This window comes from Anolis sagrei, chromosome 5 (assembly GCF_037176765.1).
Source record: "Anolis sagrei isolate rAnoSag1 chromosome 5, rAnoSag1.mat, whole genome shotgun sequence".
Lineage (NCBI taxonomy): Eukaryota > Metazoa > Chordata > Lepidosauria > Squamata > Dactyloidae > Anolis > Anolis sagrei.
In genome coordinates, this window is record NC_090025.1 from 180,303,598 (window position 1) to 180,319,015 (window position 15,418).

A 15,418-nucleotide genomic window follows, 5' to 3' on the forward strand; every position below is an offset into this window, starting at 1 on the left:
GATAGAAGACAAGGAAAGGAAGGCTGGGTTGAAATCCCATAAAAAGGGCACCCAGAGGCTTTGTAAACTGAGCCTGTCCCATATCTGCAAGACTAAAGAGCAAAGCAATACAATCAAGCCTCCACATTCACTGTTATGGGAATAGGACCCCAGTAAGGCTGGATCTACACTGCCCTATATCCCAGGATCTGATCCCAGATTACCTGCTTTGAACTGGATTATATGAATCTACACTGCCAGATAACCTGGGATAAGCAGATCTGGGATCAGATTTTGAGATATAGGGCAGTGTAGATCCAGCCTAAATGTTAAAAAAAAACCCGTGAATTTAAAAATTACTGATTTTGTACCCCTAAGAGGACTTCAATAGGAATTTCTAGGTTCTCAATGGTCAACTTGAACTGGAATCTGACAACAGAATTCCAACAGAGAAGTTCTCTCAGGTTAAAACATTAGTAATTTTTAAATTCAGTTTTTCATTTATACACACACATACACCATACTAGTTATTAAGAGTCCTTAAATGTTGCTACTGCAATTAAGGAATGCTCTTATATTCTAATATTATTACTAACATAAATAACAAAAAAATAGAATTGTTGCTTAGCCATCTATCTTCACAAAGATGTGTGGGAATAGTCTCTTTATGACATTTAAAAAAATGGGTTTGTTAAAATGAAATTATGGACATACTTAGCAAACACATAATCCATTTGGGAATTTTATCTAGACAAGAAAAAGATAATTGTGATTGTCTCAACATCCAAGAATGCATTTTTCCAAACATTTGTGTTAAGACTTAGTTGGAAACAGCTTTTTATTTTAGTTACACAGCATTACAACACTGAAAAAGGAATGTTGGCTTTTCTCTGTTGGAAGAAGGGGAAAAACAGTTTTGTGTTTTTTGTCACTTAAAAATAGCATGTAACTCCCTGTCAGAGTACAGAATTCAAGCTCAGATTACAACATTAATTATTAAGCAAAGCTCTTTTATTCCTTCCTCTGCAGATTTTTGTCAAACCATGTCTGATCAGAGGAAAGGTGAAGTGAAGCTGCTTAATCTGTTGCCTTGTTAGAATTCTTCAACTCAAAATGAAATCACTCTCCCCCATGCCTTTTGCACCTGCCATGGGAAAAGAAGGAACAATAAAGAGAACTTCACATCTTTCCTCCATGGACCAAAGAAACAGATTTGCCAAGATTATTTCAAGATGGAAAATGAGCGGAAGGATCCAGTTCAATCACACTTTCTCCATATATATTTCTGCGTAGAAACAGGCTGATTCAGACTTTTATGTGTTACAAGGCTACGTACGGGGCGAAAGGGGAATGGGCAATAAACAAATATTATTTTACATTGAAATGGAGTCTGAAATACTGGATTCTGATGTTGCAAATATCTGATTTTGCAGATGTCACAATACTGTATCTAAATCAGTTGCTGGCATCAACTTCTATGGTTCATTCAAGTGCCCAAGGAATATGAATCTGAATCTGAGACATGGCTATATAAATAGATGTAGACTCAATTTTCAGGAACACCAACAATTTTAAATAATTATATATATGAGTAGCTAGAAATGAATATACCCCTTACCAAAGAGACAAGAGGTATCAGGTGACGATAGGTGCTGTTACTTCTCTTTTTTTTTGCTCATGTAAGTGAGTGGCTAGTGGTATTGGGAGTAGTGGAGATTTGCATTACAAGTCGAGAGCATCCTTGTAGTGGGACATAACTGTGGTCATTGGAGGAAGCCCTCCCCCCCTCGTTCCAAGCACGGCTCCCTCCAGGGAGATAGGGTGGAATATAATTTTTTAAAATTTATTATTATTGGCTCCTAAAATGGCCCCTGCTGACAGTGACCTTTCAAAACATTTGAATGGATCTTCGCTTCAGGCCTATACCCTCACAGTCAAGATTTTGGTGCAAGGACAATAAATCTGGTGCAAGAAATAACCTACAAGGTCTGTTTAAGCAACACAAAAAATATGGAGATGAAATAACCTGCTAGGGACATCCTCTTCTGTTCCTTTGTCTAGCACGCTGCTTAGGTTGTGCTCTGCCAATGTTTCTTCTGGGACCTCTTCTAAGTCCTCTTCACGTTGTACTGAGAGACGGTAATTCTCCAATTCAATCCGTTCTGGTGTGCCTCGCAGTCTCTTGGCAAGGCTGGGTTCCTCTAGGCCGTTTACATTGGGTGCTGAAAAAGAATGAAGAGGCAACCCACAAAAGCATTGAGTGTTGATTGAGAATATCTCCACAACTTCTGAAGCATTAGTGATGTGAAAATATCTTTATATTACTTATATCAAGGTGACATGCATAACCTATTGACAAGAAAACACAACTTATATGGGCTGAGTGCATAAAATTGCTATCAAAAGAAGGGTTTCAAAAACAAGTCAGAAGAGGGAACTGTGGAAAATAATCACTTCTTCCATCTTAAATGCACTTAAAATGCAACCAAATAGGTCTAAGGCTAGATCTAAAGTTGTCATCCAATTAAGAGACAGACAGTATGTATATCTTTCTGAATGTTCTGCTATATCAATGGTTCTCAATGTGTGGATCCCCAGATATTTTGGCCTTCAACTCCCAGAAATCCTAACAGCTGGTAAACTGGCTGGATATCTGGGAGTTTTAGGCCAAAACACCTGGGGACCCACAGGTTGAGAACCACTGTGCTGGATAGAATTCTAATGTTACTGAATTAGAATATTTGGTTCATCCACAAAGGAAAGAAATGTTGTTAGTATGAACACAACAAAATGAATGAAATGAAAGCCGTTCATGATAGGCAGTTCATGATAATGATCTAAATAGACAGAAAATAATTTTTAATCAAGAAAAATAAAAATAAAACAATTATATAAAATGACAACAACTATACAGCAACATACTACCTGCTACAACTAAACAAATAGAAAACTATAAAGTTAGCAAGAGTGTCCATCTTATTCATTATAGGTCTACTTCCTTTAAATGATAATGTACCCACACTTCTACTAAACTCTACTTATTCATAGCTCCCAAAGCTGTGAAATGACCCATCAGTGTTGTGAAATGGTAATGAACAAGTTCCAATCTTTCTTTAAAGTTAGTCAGAGATTTCTCCCTAATCAATATAGTAAATTTGTCCATTTTGTAGTTCACAGATCTTTAACCACATTTTTTTCATTGGAATAACTGGTTCTTTCAACTTTTGAGCATATATCATTCTTGCAGTAGATAATGTATATTGCAACATTCTTCCAAATTTTGTTTCTAGATGAGCGTTAAGCATTTCCAACAAATAAAACTCTGGTCTCATCTTACATTTAACCATAACAATGCCTTCCAACATGATATGTATGTCTGGACCTTTGTTATCATTACTGTTATGTGTCTTCAAGTAAACTCCAATTTATGGCAAGTCTACCATACGGTTTTCTTTCGATTCACCATTGCCTTCCTCTGAAGTTTGCCCAAGATTTGTCTACCATTATATCATCCTGGCTCTGCTTTTGTGCCTTCATGTTGTTTCTGATTTATAATTTGAAGGTATCATGGAGCCTTTTGAAGATGAAAGTGTATGATTTGCCTAGGGTCACTCAATGGATTTTTGTGTCCCAGCAAGGATGGTCACTAGATTGACTCTCTCCGTGTTGATAATACTTACATGGGAGGAAATCTGATCAACATGGAAATCTAATCAAAATCTAGATAGATTACTTCCAAGTGAACAAGTACAAAACTGTGGTGCTAGTTAAAGCAATGGTATTCCACGTGGTAACCTATGGATGCAGAGTTGGATAAGGAAGGCTGAGCATAGGAAGATAGATACTTTTGAGCTGTAGTGTTGAGAAGAAAATTTCAAGAGTGCCTTGGACTACAAGAAGATCAAACCAGTCCATACTCCAAGAAATAATGCCTGACTGCTCGCTGGAGGGAAGGATATTAAAGGCAAAGATGAAGTACTTTGACCACATAATGAGAAGACAGGAAAGCTTGGAGAAGATAATGATGTTGAGGAAAATGGAAGGAAAAAGGAAGACGGGCTGACCAAGGGCAAAATGGATGGGTGTTATCCTTGAAGTGACTGGCTTGACCTTGAAGGAACAAGGGGTGGTAAAGGCTGATACTCTCAACATTACCATAGAGCTCCTGAATTCAAGGCCATGTAGAAAGACTCAGGTTATTACAAAAGTGGCTCACTCGAGAGACCCACTGAGGAAGATCCTTTTTTGTCTATCTACAACTTACAAGAAATGAGGAGACGGGAATGTTCTGCCTCCCCCTCATCTAACCCATTGGATTCAAGTCTACATACAAGTTCTATCATGGGGTGCAAAATTGCTTTCATATACTAATGTTATGTTTCTTTTTTGGATTGGGAAAATGAATCTTTAAAAAATACAGCAACTATGTTTGTGAAAAACCTGTAAAAACAATGAGTATATAGAGCCAGAAGATGTGTTTGAAATGGCAAACAATCAATCATGGCTTGAAGTTTTAATTCATGTATGTGTTAAATATTTCATTTGATAATGTACAAACTACATTTTAATGAATTAATTTAAAATTAAGTCATTCAGTTTATTTATTTATTTATTTATTTATTTATTGTCGTGTCAGGAGCAACCTGAGAAACTGCAAGTCGCTTCTGGTGTGAGAGAATTGGCAATCTGCAAGGACGTTGCCCAGGGGACGCCCGGATTATTTTTTGATGTTTTATCATCCTTTTGGGAGGCTTCTCTCATGTCCCCGCATGAGGAGCTGGAGCTCATCCGCCTTCCCCTGGATTCGAACTTGCGACCTGTCGGTCTTCAGTCCTGCCGGCACAGGGGTTTAACCCACTGCGCCACCGGGGGCTCCATAGTCATTCAGATAATATGTGTTATCATTACAAAGACTAATAGAAGATTACTCACAAAGATAGATTTCATCGTTAAATAATAATAAAATTGAAGATTATTTTGACAAATGTATATAACTGAAAACATAAGATGTACTGGCAGAGTTGTAGTGAGGACAGCTCACTGGTAAAGCAAATGCTTTGCTTACAGCATCTCTAGCCAAAAAATATATGATACTATCCTACCTTTTCCCAAACCTGTTTTATTTTTATTAAAGTTGTTGGAAATTGTTTCAGCCAAATCTATATATATATGGTATATTGTTTTAAATTGCCCAGAGACCTTGTGAAATATAAACATTTTAATTAGCAAACAAATGTGTCCCTTTGGAATTGTATAAGAAGTTTGCAGAAGAGGTTGCAAGGCCAAGAGGTAAGGAAACAATTTTGATATCAATCTCAGCTGAAATATTAAAAAATAATAAATATTGACATGGAAGGTCACGCTCTCTATGAATTGTGTTGCAGTGAAGAAGTGTAGTTGATGGGGGAAATGGAGGGGAAAGACAAACAAAGTGGGCATTCATACCAACTGACAATCATAGGTGTTTTTGAGAACTTCTGTGCCTCTTGGGTTTACTATAAATAGCAGCAGGGTGGCTAAAAGGCAGCTGTACGTTCCAATGAGGTGACTACAGTTGTTATTTTTTCCTGCTGTAACTGAAATTTGAAATGATACGAGCTGAAATAGGTGGAATTTGAAGTGTGTTTGAGATATATTATGTGACATCCTTTTCCTATTTCTTTTAAAATAATTCTTCAAATTTAAATGAGACAGAATAGGGTTGAATAGATTCAGTGGTATCCACATGACACAAGGAGACCGTTCACCTTAATGCAGCCTTGTCTCATGTTAAAAAAAGTTGTGGGTTGCTCCCGAGCTCACCCGCATGTTGTGGTAGTGTGAACAGTTGGACCACTTCCTCTTTGGAAGCAGCTGTTGGCTATTTGCACAGCTATACCGCTTTTCCTAGGCAATTATGTCTAAGGCTTCCTAGTTGGCAGAGCAAGATTCTAATGGTCTTCAGATTCAGTCTTTTTTGCATTAATAATTAGATTCCGAAAATTAATCTAGAAATCAATATCCCTTAGTTGGCATGAATGGCACCCATTTAAGCACTCTTGAGAAACTGAAGCAACACTGTATTGTCGAAGGCTATCATGGCCGGAATCACTGGGTTGTTGTAGGTTTTTTCGGGCTGTATGGCCATGATCTAGAGGCATTATCTCCTGATGTTTCGCCTGCGTCTATGGCAAGCATCCTCAGAGGTAGTGAGGTCTGTTGGAACTAGGAAAAAGGGTTTATATATCTGTGGAATGACCAGGGTGAGACAAAGGACTCTTTTCTGCTGGAGCTAGGTCCTTTGTCTCACCCTGGTCATTCCACAGATATATAAACCCTTCTTCCTAGTTCCAACAGACCTCACTACCTCTGAGGATGCCTGCCATAGATGCAGGTAAAACGTTAGGAGAGAATGCCTCTAGACCATGGCCATACAGCCCGAAAAAACCTACAACAACCCACTGAAGCAACATTCTTATGAGATCAAGTTATCAAATCAGCATTAAATGAAGAAAGAATAAAATATTACTCCTCAAAAAGGGATAATCAGTTTAGTGTTAAATATCCTGAGCACCATAGTTGAAAGAACAGTGTAGTGGGTAATCAGCTTGGAGAATTGCAAATGGTCCAAAAATACAGACCAACATCTGTTTATGCATATTTCCTACATTATACTAACATACCTCCAGTCAATTCTGTTTCTTTCAAATCTGGGTTGAAAAGGTATCAAATGTTACTCTTTAAGTCTCTGTGACTGCCAAAAAGACTATTAATGGCTGCATTTACATCAAAAGTGTTACGAAAGCTTCCCGTCCTTCTGATTCAACAGAATAATGAGGGCAAGTATATTTTTTTAAACTCAAGAAATGTCAAAAACACACTGTACTTTGGAGAACACTGGAGTAAAGTGATGTGTGCACAATTCTAAGTATGGCTGGCAGTGGCATCCAGAAAATATTATGAATTCCTTAAAGGTCAACCTAATTTTATTTGAAAGGCCACTTTCATTTTCTTGTGATCTGAAAAACGGACCAACTAAGGAAACAGATCATGAGCTGGCAAGTAAGACGAATGTGAGTGTACACTAACAACATTGTCACAAAGTACGAGACGTTCTATATTACTGCTATATGTACTATATGAGATAGATTGATTTATATTGCTTGTTTACTTCCCTCTTCTAAAGCCTTTGACTGTGTAGATTATAATAAATTGTGGCAATTTCTTGGTGGTATGGGCATACCAAGCCACCTTGTCTGTCTCCTGACCATGGAACAACAGAATGGTTCAAGATTGGGAAAGGTGTATGGCAGGGTTGTATACTCTCACTCAAGCTATTTCACTTGTATGCAGAACACATCATAATATGTGTGGGGCTTGAAGAATGCAAGGCCAGGGTTAAAATTGCTGAAAGAAACATTAACAAACTTGAATATGCAGATGATACCGCTTTGATGGCTGAAAGAAAGAAGCTAAGGAACCTTCTAATCAAGGTGAAAGAAGAAAGAAACTGGGTTGCAGTTAAACATAAAAAAAAACCAAGATCATGGCAACCAGACCAATTGACAACTGGCAAATAGAGAGAAAAAACGTGGAGTGACAGGCTTTGTATTTCTAGGTGCAAAGATTACTGCAGATGCAGACTGCAGCCAGGAAATCAGAAGACATTTACTTCTTGGGAGGAGAGCAATGACCAATCTCGATAAGATAGTGAAGAGTAGAGACATCGCACTGGCAACGAAGATCCACATAGTCAAAGCAATGGTATTCCTCTTAGTAATCTATGGATGTGACAGCTGGACCATAAGGAAGGCTATGTCAAGGAAGATAGATGCTTTTGAACTGTGGTGTTGGAGGAAAGTTCTGAGAGTGCCTTGGACTGCGAGAAGATCCAACCAGTTCATACTTCAGGAAATAAAGCCCGCCTGCTCATTGGCGGGAAAGATATTAGAGGCAAAGATGAAGTATTTTGGCCACATAATGGGAAGACAGGAAAGCTTAGAGAAGACAATGATGCTGGGGAAAATGGAAGGAAAAAGGAAGAGTGGCCGACCAAGGGCAAGATGGATGGATGATATCCTTGAAGTGACTGGATTGACCTTGAAGGGGCTGGGGGTGGTGACGGCCGACAGGGAGCTCCGGCGAGGGCTGATCCATGAGGTCATGAAGAGTCGGAAACGACTAAACGAATGAAGTGAGTGGCTTGACTCTGAAGGAGCTGGGGGTGGTGACGGGTGACAGGGAGCTCTGGAGTGGATTGGTCCATGAGGTCACGAAGAGTCAGAGTTACTTTTAAAAATGTATTAATTTAATGTTTTAACTATTTATAATTATTGATTTTGATGTGTATTTTATTATAATTAACGTATAGGCATCAAATTTGTGCCGTCTGGAAGCAGCCCTGAGTCCCCCCTAGGGAGTTGAGAAAGGTGAGGTACAAATACCCGAAATAAATAAATAAACAAACAAACAACAACTTCCCTCTTCAATGGGAGCCTATGTATTTCAACCCTTCTGTTTTCTAGAAGACAAGCAATTTTATTCCAGAATTCAATCTATTCCATTTGGCTCTCAAGACTACTGTGAGTAGAAAGGCAAGCTCTTTGGAAGGACAAGAGTGTGCCCAAAACACAAGCCAAAAACACCAGCATGGCTTTGCTGGAAATGTTGAAAGTCTTAATAGAGATCAGCCAGGTAATACAACTTCCATGCTGTATTTACTTCAGAGTGCAGAGAGGATTTTTGCATGAACCCAGAACAAATTAAATGCTTCTGCATATACAAAAAATTGTATGAGCAAATTCCTATGACTTGGTAATGGTTGTTTTAGGAACTGAGGTGTGTTGGGCCTCTTCTCATTCAGCCCCATCCTGTTCTTCCCGGCCTCTTCATGGTGAATGGAGCATAAGGCCTTCTACTTCTAGAGGACGAGAGGAAGGCCAGAGAATATAGGTGGCTGGTTGCCTAGCAACTGCTTATGGAGCTCACTTCTTTTTGACCAGGTTGTTTTGGCAGTGAAATATTTTATAGCATACTAGCTTAGGTTCCTGGCAATGCCTGGGTTAGGTCTTGTGCAACATAAAAAGTATTCATTGTTGAGTTTTGGATTTTAAGAACTGACCCATTAGAAAATGCCTAAGAATGTGGGTAAACTACAGCTTCCACCATCATCTGTCATTGTTACAACCTCACCAGTATTCAGCATTGGCCGTTCTGGGTCTGTGTGTCAAGTGTTTTCAAGATCCATTGTCCGTTTGGTTCATGGTGATCTATGGATGCGGGTGAACTACAACTCTCAGAATCCAAGGTCATTTCCCCCAAAACCAGCCAGTTTTGAAAGTTGGCCATGTTAGGTATGTGTACCAAGATTGTCTCTGTGTAAAAGCTTCTTTGGAAGCTTTTAAACAGAGGCTGGAGGGCCATCTGTCAGGGGTGATTTGAATGCAATATCCCTGCTTCTTGGCAGGGGGTTGGACTGGATGGCCCATGAGGTCTCTTCCAACTCTATGATTCTATGATTGGTCTAGATCCATCGTCGGTTGGGTTCACAGTGCTCAATGGATGCTGCTGAACTACAATTCCCAAAAGCATGGGTCAATCCTCTCCAAACTCTGCCAGTATTCGAAGTTGGCTATGTTGGGTCCGTGTGCCAAGTTTGGTCCAGACCCATTGTCGTTTGAGATCACAGTGTTCTTTGATTGTCGGTGAACTACAATTTCCAAATTCATGGGTCAATCATTCCCAAACCCCACCTGTATTCAAAGTTTGCCACATTAGGTCTGTGTGCCAATCATGGGTCAATCATCCCCAGTATTCAAAGTTTGCCACATTGGGTCTGTGTGCCAATCATGGGTCAATCATCCCCAGTATTCAAAGTTTGCCACGTTGGGTCTGTGTGCCAATTTTGGTCCAGATCCATCGTTGTCTGGGTTCATACTGCTCTCTGGACGCGGGTGAACTACAACTCCCAGAATCCAAGGACAATTCCCCCCAAACCCCATCTGTATTCATTGAGTATGTGTGCCAAGTTTAGTCTCGATCCATCATCATTTGGGTTCACAGTGTTCTTTGATTATGGGTGAACTACAATTTCCAATTTTGTGGGTCAATCCTCCCCAAACCCCACTATTATTCAGAGTTGGCTATGTTGGGTCTGTGCCCCAAGTTTGGTCCAGATATAAAGACATACAGAATAAATATGTAGATTTGAACAATGAGAAGACCTTTTAAAATTATTTCATATTATTTTTATTTCCTTCCTTCCTTCCTTCCTTCCTTCCTTCCTTCCTTCCTTCCTTCCTTCCTTCCTTCCTTCCTTCCTTGATCCTCCATCTTGAAGGAGAAATATGGAGTTTCAATTTTGAAAAAGGCATTATCAACATAAATAGCTCCAGCTATCAGTTTAGGAAATACCAGGCCACCATCCATGTTTACAGAAAGTGATTCTCTTCTCAAGATATTGTCATGCATGAACCAGAGCCACGCCTGAAGCAAAACAAATCCTACAAGGGCTTTTCCTCCTCAGCAGTAAAATAGCAAAAACAAGCCATTAAATAAGTTAAATTATTTGCAGCCCTTTTATGTTGAATAGCAGGATTGGGGTTGCGAGGGTACGTAAATTAATCAAGGCAGTGATATCAAAGAACTGGGAATTTTGCTTATTGTGGATAGTTTTCAAGATGGAATTGAGGGGATCTGTGACTGCTATTCTGCTATACTCCTTGTCAGTGCTGTTTTCTCTGATTCATGATGTAATGTGGCGGCAAAAAAAGCCAATGGGATTTTGGCCTGCATCAATAGGAGCATAGTGTCTAGATCTAGGGAAGTAATGCTACCCCTCTATTCCGCTTTGGTTAGACCACACCTGGAATATTGTGTCCAATTCTGGGCACCACAATTCAAGAAAGATATTGACAAGCTGGAATGTGTCCAGAGGAGGGCGACTAAAATGATCAAGGGTCTGGAGAGCAAGCCCTATGAGGAGCGGCTTAAGGAGCTGGGCATGTTTAGCCTGAAGAAGAGAAGGCTGAGAGGAGATATGATAGCCATGTATAAATATGCGAGAGGAACCCATAGGGAGGAGGGAGCAAGCTTGTTTTCTTCCCTGGAGACTAGAACGCTAACAATGGCTTCAAACTACAAGAAAGGAGATTCCATCTGAACATGAGGAAGAACTTCCTGACTGTGAGAGCCGTTCAGCAGTGGAACTCTCTGCCCTGGAGTGTGGTGGAGGCTCCTTCTTTGGAAGCTTTTAAACAGAGGCTGGATGGCCATCTGTCAGGGGTGATTTTATTTATTTATTTATTATTCAAACTTATATGCCGCCACTCCCCTGGGGCTCGGAGCGGCTTACAAGAACAGGCTAAAATCTAACACAATTTTAAAACAATTTAAAAACAACAATATCAAAGATCAAAGGCCTGTTGAAACAGATATGTCTGTGCAATATATATGCAATATTCCTGCTTCTTGACAGGGGGTTGGACTGGATGGGCCATGAGGTCTCTTCCAACTCTTTGCTTCTATGATTCATGTTTTCTCTGTATTGTCGAAGGCTTTCTCTGTTTAATAGTTTAACTGGATCCTCCCAAAAACCAGGTCAATGGGTTCAACAGATGAAAGTGCTTATGTCAGCAATCTTGAAAAAAATGCTTCCCTTCAAAAAACAGAAACATAGGCTCTAGGGGCTGAAAAAACTGCCCAGAAACACTTTTGTATATAGAGACTTTTTGGAACATGGAGAAGGGAAGAGAGTGCTGTTTTCATAATACGTGTTTGCCAGCATGACGCTTCACGGACATTGGATATTTTATGTAAGCTACTTTGAGGGTTGCTGAAATAAGTGTTTTTTAAATAACGTGAAGGAATATCCTTCCCGCTTCACAAAACACATTGGTCCACAGGCACAAACCTCAGTACAGAGTAGAGCAGTAGTTGAATGCGAATAACATATTTCAAATGTTAACACTGGTCTCATACGTGGAATTAATAGTTAAGGTCTTGGGTCACCCTGGGACAAATGAAAGTTCAACCTCTAGAGTGGGATTAGTTGGAGATATTTCCCTGCTATCAAATCGTAATCAAAACACTGGGACTTAAAGTAGAGGCGAGCAACTGTGACCTTTCCAAGGTTTTTGGATTGCAACTCCTACCAGCTCTTATTTAGTACTACCAATCATAAATTCTTATGGGAACTATAATCCAAAAGCATCCAGAGAACTATAGATTCCCTCTTTGGTTTAAAGGTTTGTCTCTTTAGAGCATTGGCTCCCAAACTTTGGTCCTACACGTATTTTGGACAGCAGTTTATTTATTTAGAACATAATATTCCACCCGTCTCACTTTGAAGGGGACTTGCACAACATATTCAAGGCAATCATTCAATGCCAGAACATAAAATAAACTATAAATATACATAAACACTAAAATCAGTTATCTCCACTTTAAAATCAATTGTTTAAAACCATCTTAGATTATCTCAGTACCCACAAGTCTTGATTCTTGGTCAAGCTATACTGCCCTGGAGAGTAGGACGTGGAACAATGGCTTCAACTTACAGGAAAGGAGATTCCACCTGAACATTAGGAAGAACTTCCTAACTGTGAGGACTGTTCAGGGGTGAAACTCTCTCTTTGCCCCGGAGTGTGGTGGAGGCTCCTTCTTTGGAGGCTTCTAAACAGAGGCTGAATGAATATCTGTCGGGGGTGCTTTGAATGCCATTTTCCTGCTTCCTGGCAGGGGGTTGGACTGGATGGCCCACAAGGTCTCTTCCAACTCTACGATTCTATGATTCTGTCTTGGGATTTTTGGGAGCTGAAGTCCAAAACCCCTGAAGGACTAAAGCTTGACGATCACTGCTCTAAAGCAGGGGTCCTCAAACTTTTTAAACAGAGGGCCAGGTCACATTCCCTCAAACTGCTGGAGGGCCAGATTATAATTTGAAATAAATAAATAAATGAATTCCTATGCACACTGCACATATCATATTTTCAGTGCAAAAAACACTTAAAACAACAATTAAAATAAAAAACAATTTTAATACATATAATCTTATTAGTATTTCAATGGGAAGTGTGGACCTGCTTTTGGCTGATGAGGTAGGATTGTTGTTGTCGTTATTCTGTGCTTTTAAGTCATTTCAGACTTAAGTTGATCCTGAGTGTGGGCCAGGTAAATGACCTTGGATGGCCATGTCTGGCCCTCGGGCCTTAGTTTGAGGACCCCTGCTCTAAAGCAATGGGGTTCAAACTCCTTTAAATGTTTTGGATTTCAAATTCCAAGCCAACATGTCCAATGTTCAGCAATTCCTGGAACTGAAGTCTAAAACATCCAGAGAACCACTGCTTTACAGTTTCTATAGTATAGACTTCAACTCAAGTTTTTTTTTTTTAGTTCAAAATGAAAAGAATATATAAAGAGACTCTTATCAAAGTTTTGTTCCATTTCTTTTAATAGAAGGTTTGTATTTTAAATCCCACCTAATACATTGTCATTAGCAGGAATGTGTCACATATTTGGCAATATTAAAGCATTTAAAATCTACTGTATTTCTTATAACTGATTTATTATGAATTCAAGCTTAATGCTGTATTTTGAAATGAGCTACCAAAGAGGAACTAAATGAGAATTTCTTCTCACACTCCCACATTCCGACAAGGTTGAACTGGGAGGCAACATAGCTTATTAGTTGTACATTATTTGTATTCAGTTAATTTATGTATTGTTCTGGTGCTATATAATTTTATTCTTCTGTGTGGCACCTTGAGATCTCTTGTGAGCTGCCCCAAGTCCCTTTGGGGACATGGCGTGGGGTATAAATAATAATAATAATAATAATAATAATAATAATTGGAAAGAATCCATAAGCTACATTGAATTTGTTTATGTAGAAGTCATAGAATTTGATTGCTAGCATGCAAAATACTTTTTTTTTTTTGCTGATGTAAAAAGTCACTTTTCCATGTTCAAATTAAATGTTTTCTGTTGCACTGCTGCAGAAATGTATCCCATGGATATGGGAATTCTGAGTCCCTTTACTATAAAGCTGAGAAAGAATTATGGCCTTGGTGTGCACATATACACCTATGCATGAGTTCACAAGTGTGTACATGGGTAAGTAAAATGTATATGCCACTGTTTCTTAGCAGACTTTGCATCCACATCTTTACACTTCAGCTTTTGCCAAAACCTGTTCAATGAGCATTTATATGTAATCGTAGAGTTTTGCACTGAACTAGGAAATCATGAGTTCAGTGTAGCCCCGATGTTCTAGTTTTCTTCTTGTGTAAGGTAGAACAAAATTCAATTACTCCAAAGCCACATCTTAGACTAGAACAATCTAGCTTAACCCATGCTGGGTTTCACTTTTGCAGATTTAATTATTAGCAGATTCGATTAATATGCTATGTCTAGGGATTTCTAGGTCCTCCAGCAGGATTATGTGGTCAATTCCTGCCATAAAGTTGTGCTGGAGGACCTAGAGATTCCTAAAGAGAACACTTCTTTAGGCATGAATAGGTACTCCAGTGTGAGTCTATGGTCGCCTTCCAGAAAAAGTTGATCATAAGAGTTGCGCTGGAGGACCTAGAATATTATTTATTCAAGTACATAATATTGGATGTTTTTAATTGTTGTTTTCCACTTTTGCAGGGGGGTTGCACCCTATAGTGAATGTGGAAGGCTGGCTGTACTCATGACACCATAAATGCATGAATAAAAATAATCCTATTAAGACCTGTAGTATTGACTAAATTGCAGGGTTCTGTAGCAATTTATCTTATAGCTGTCTCCTGTCATGCACAAATTATTTCCCTGCAAGTATCATGGGCGTGGCTCTATGATGGCAAAGCTCACTTTAGGTCTGAGAGCTTCTTAGCATTTGAAACACTCAAGGCTTCTCGCATGTCTTTTATTGCTGTTATTGTAAATACTCAGACTTTTCACAGAAGAGCCATAGATATTTTTTACTAGAAGGAAAAACTAGATGTCAAAGGACCATGAGATTCTCTTACTGTGCCAAGTCTTGGCTGAGCTAGAAGATTAAAAACAAATGAGGGGAGGCATATGAACATGAGACGAGAGTGAATTCATATATTGAACAGAAATCATGAGACTCATCTTTACTGTTAGCTAGAAGGAAAACCGAGAACAAGTGGCTATTTTATGGAATCCTGCTACCTTGCAATTCTGCATGCTACAGAACCACAAACCAGAAATGTGAGCATTAAATTATACTAAGTACAATCTTGTCCTGCCAAATGCTACTTTCAAGTATATTTATTTTGGTACTAGCCAATGTTTAATTTAAATCTAATGGGGCATCTGCAGTTGTCTATCTCCTGGAATCCTGCACCTCTTCAGGCTGGAAACGTAGGAGACAAAGAAAGAAAAACTCAGGAGCCTGGAGATTGTTTGGAATTTATTCCCTCTTTTTAAATGTGAGAGGCAACATTTGCACAAA

At 39.1% G+C, this 15,418-nt stretch overlaps 1 protein-coding gene across 8 annotated transcripts in view; it reads right to left on the minus strand.

Annotated features, from left to right (window-relative positions):
- The window catches only part of MICAL3 (microtubule associated monooxygenase, calponin and LIM domain containing 3), a 242,698-nt gene that overhangs the window by 55,453 nt on the left and 171,827 nt on the right, over positions 1-15,418 (minus strand). For all 8 annotated transcript variants that reach the window (XM_067469291.1, XM_060776669.2, XM_060776673.2 and 5 more), the window contains one exon: positions 2,006-2,201. In XM_067469291.1, the coding sequence (XP_067325392.1) occupies positions 2,006-2,201 (196 nt within the window). The remainder of the gene's footprint in view (positions 1-2,005; positions 2,202-15,418) is intronic.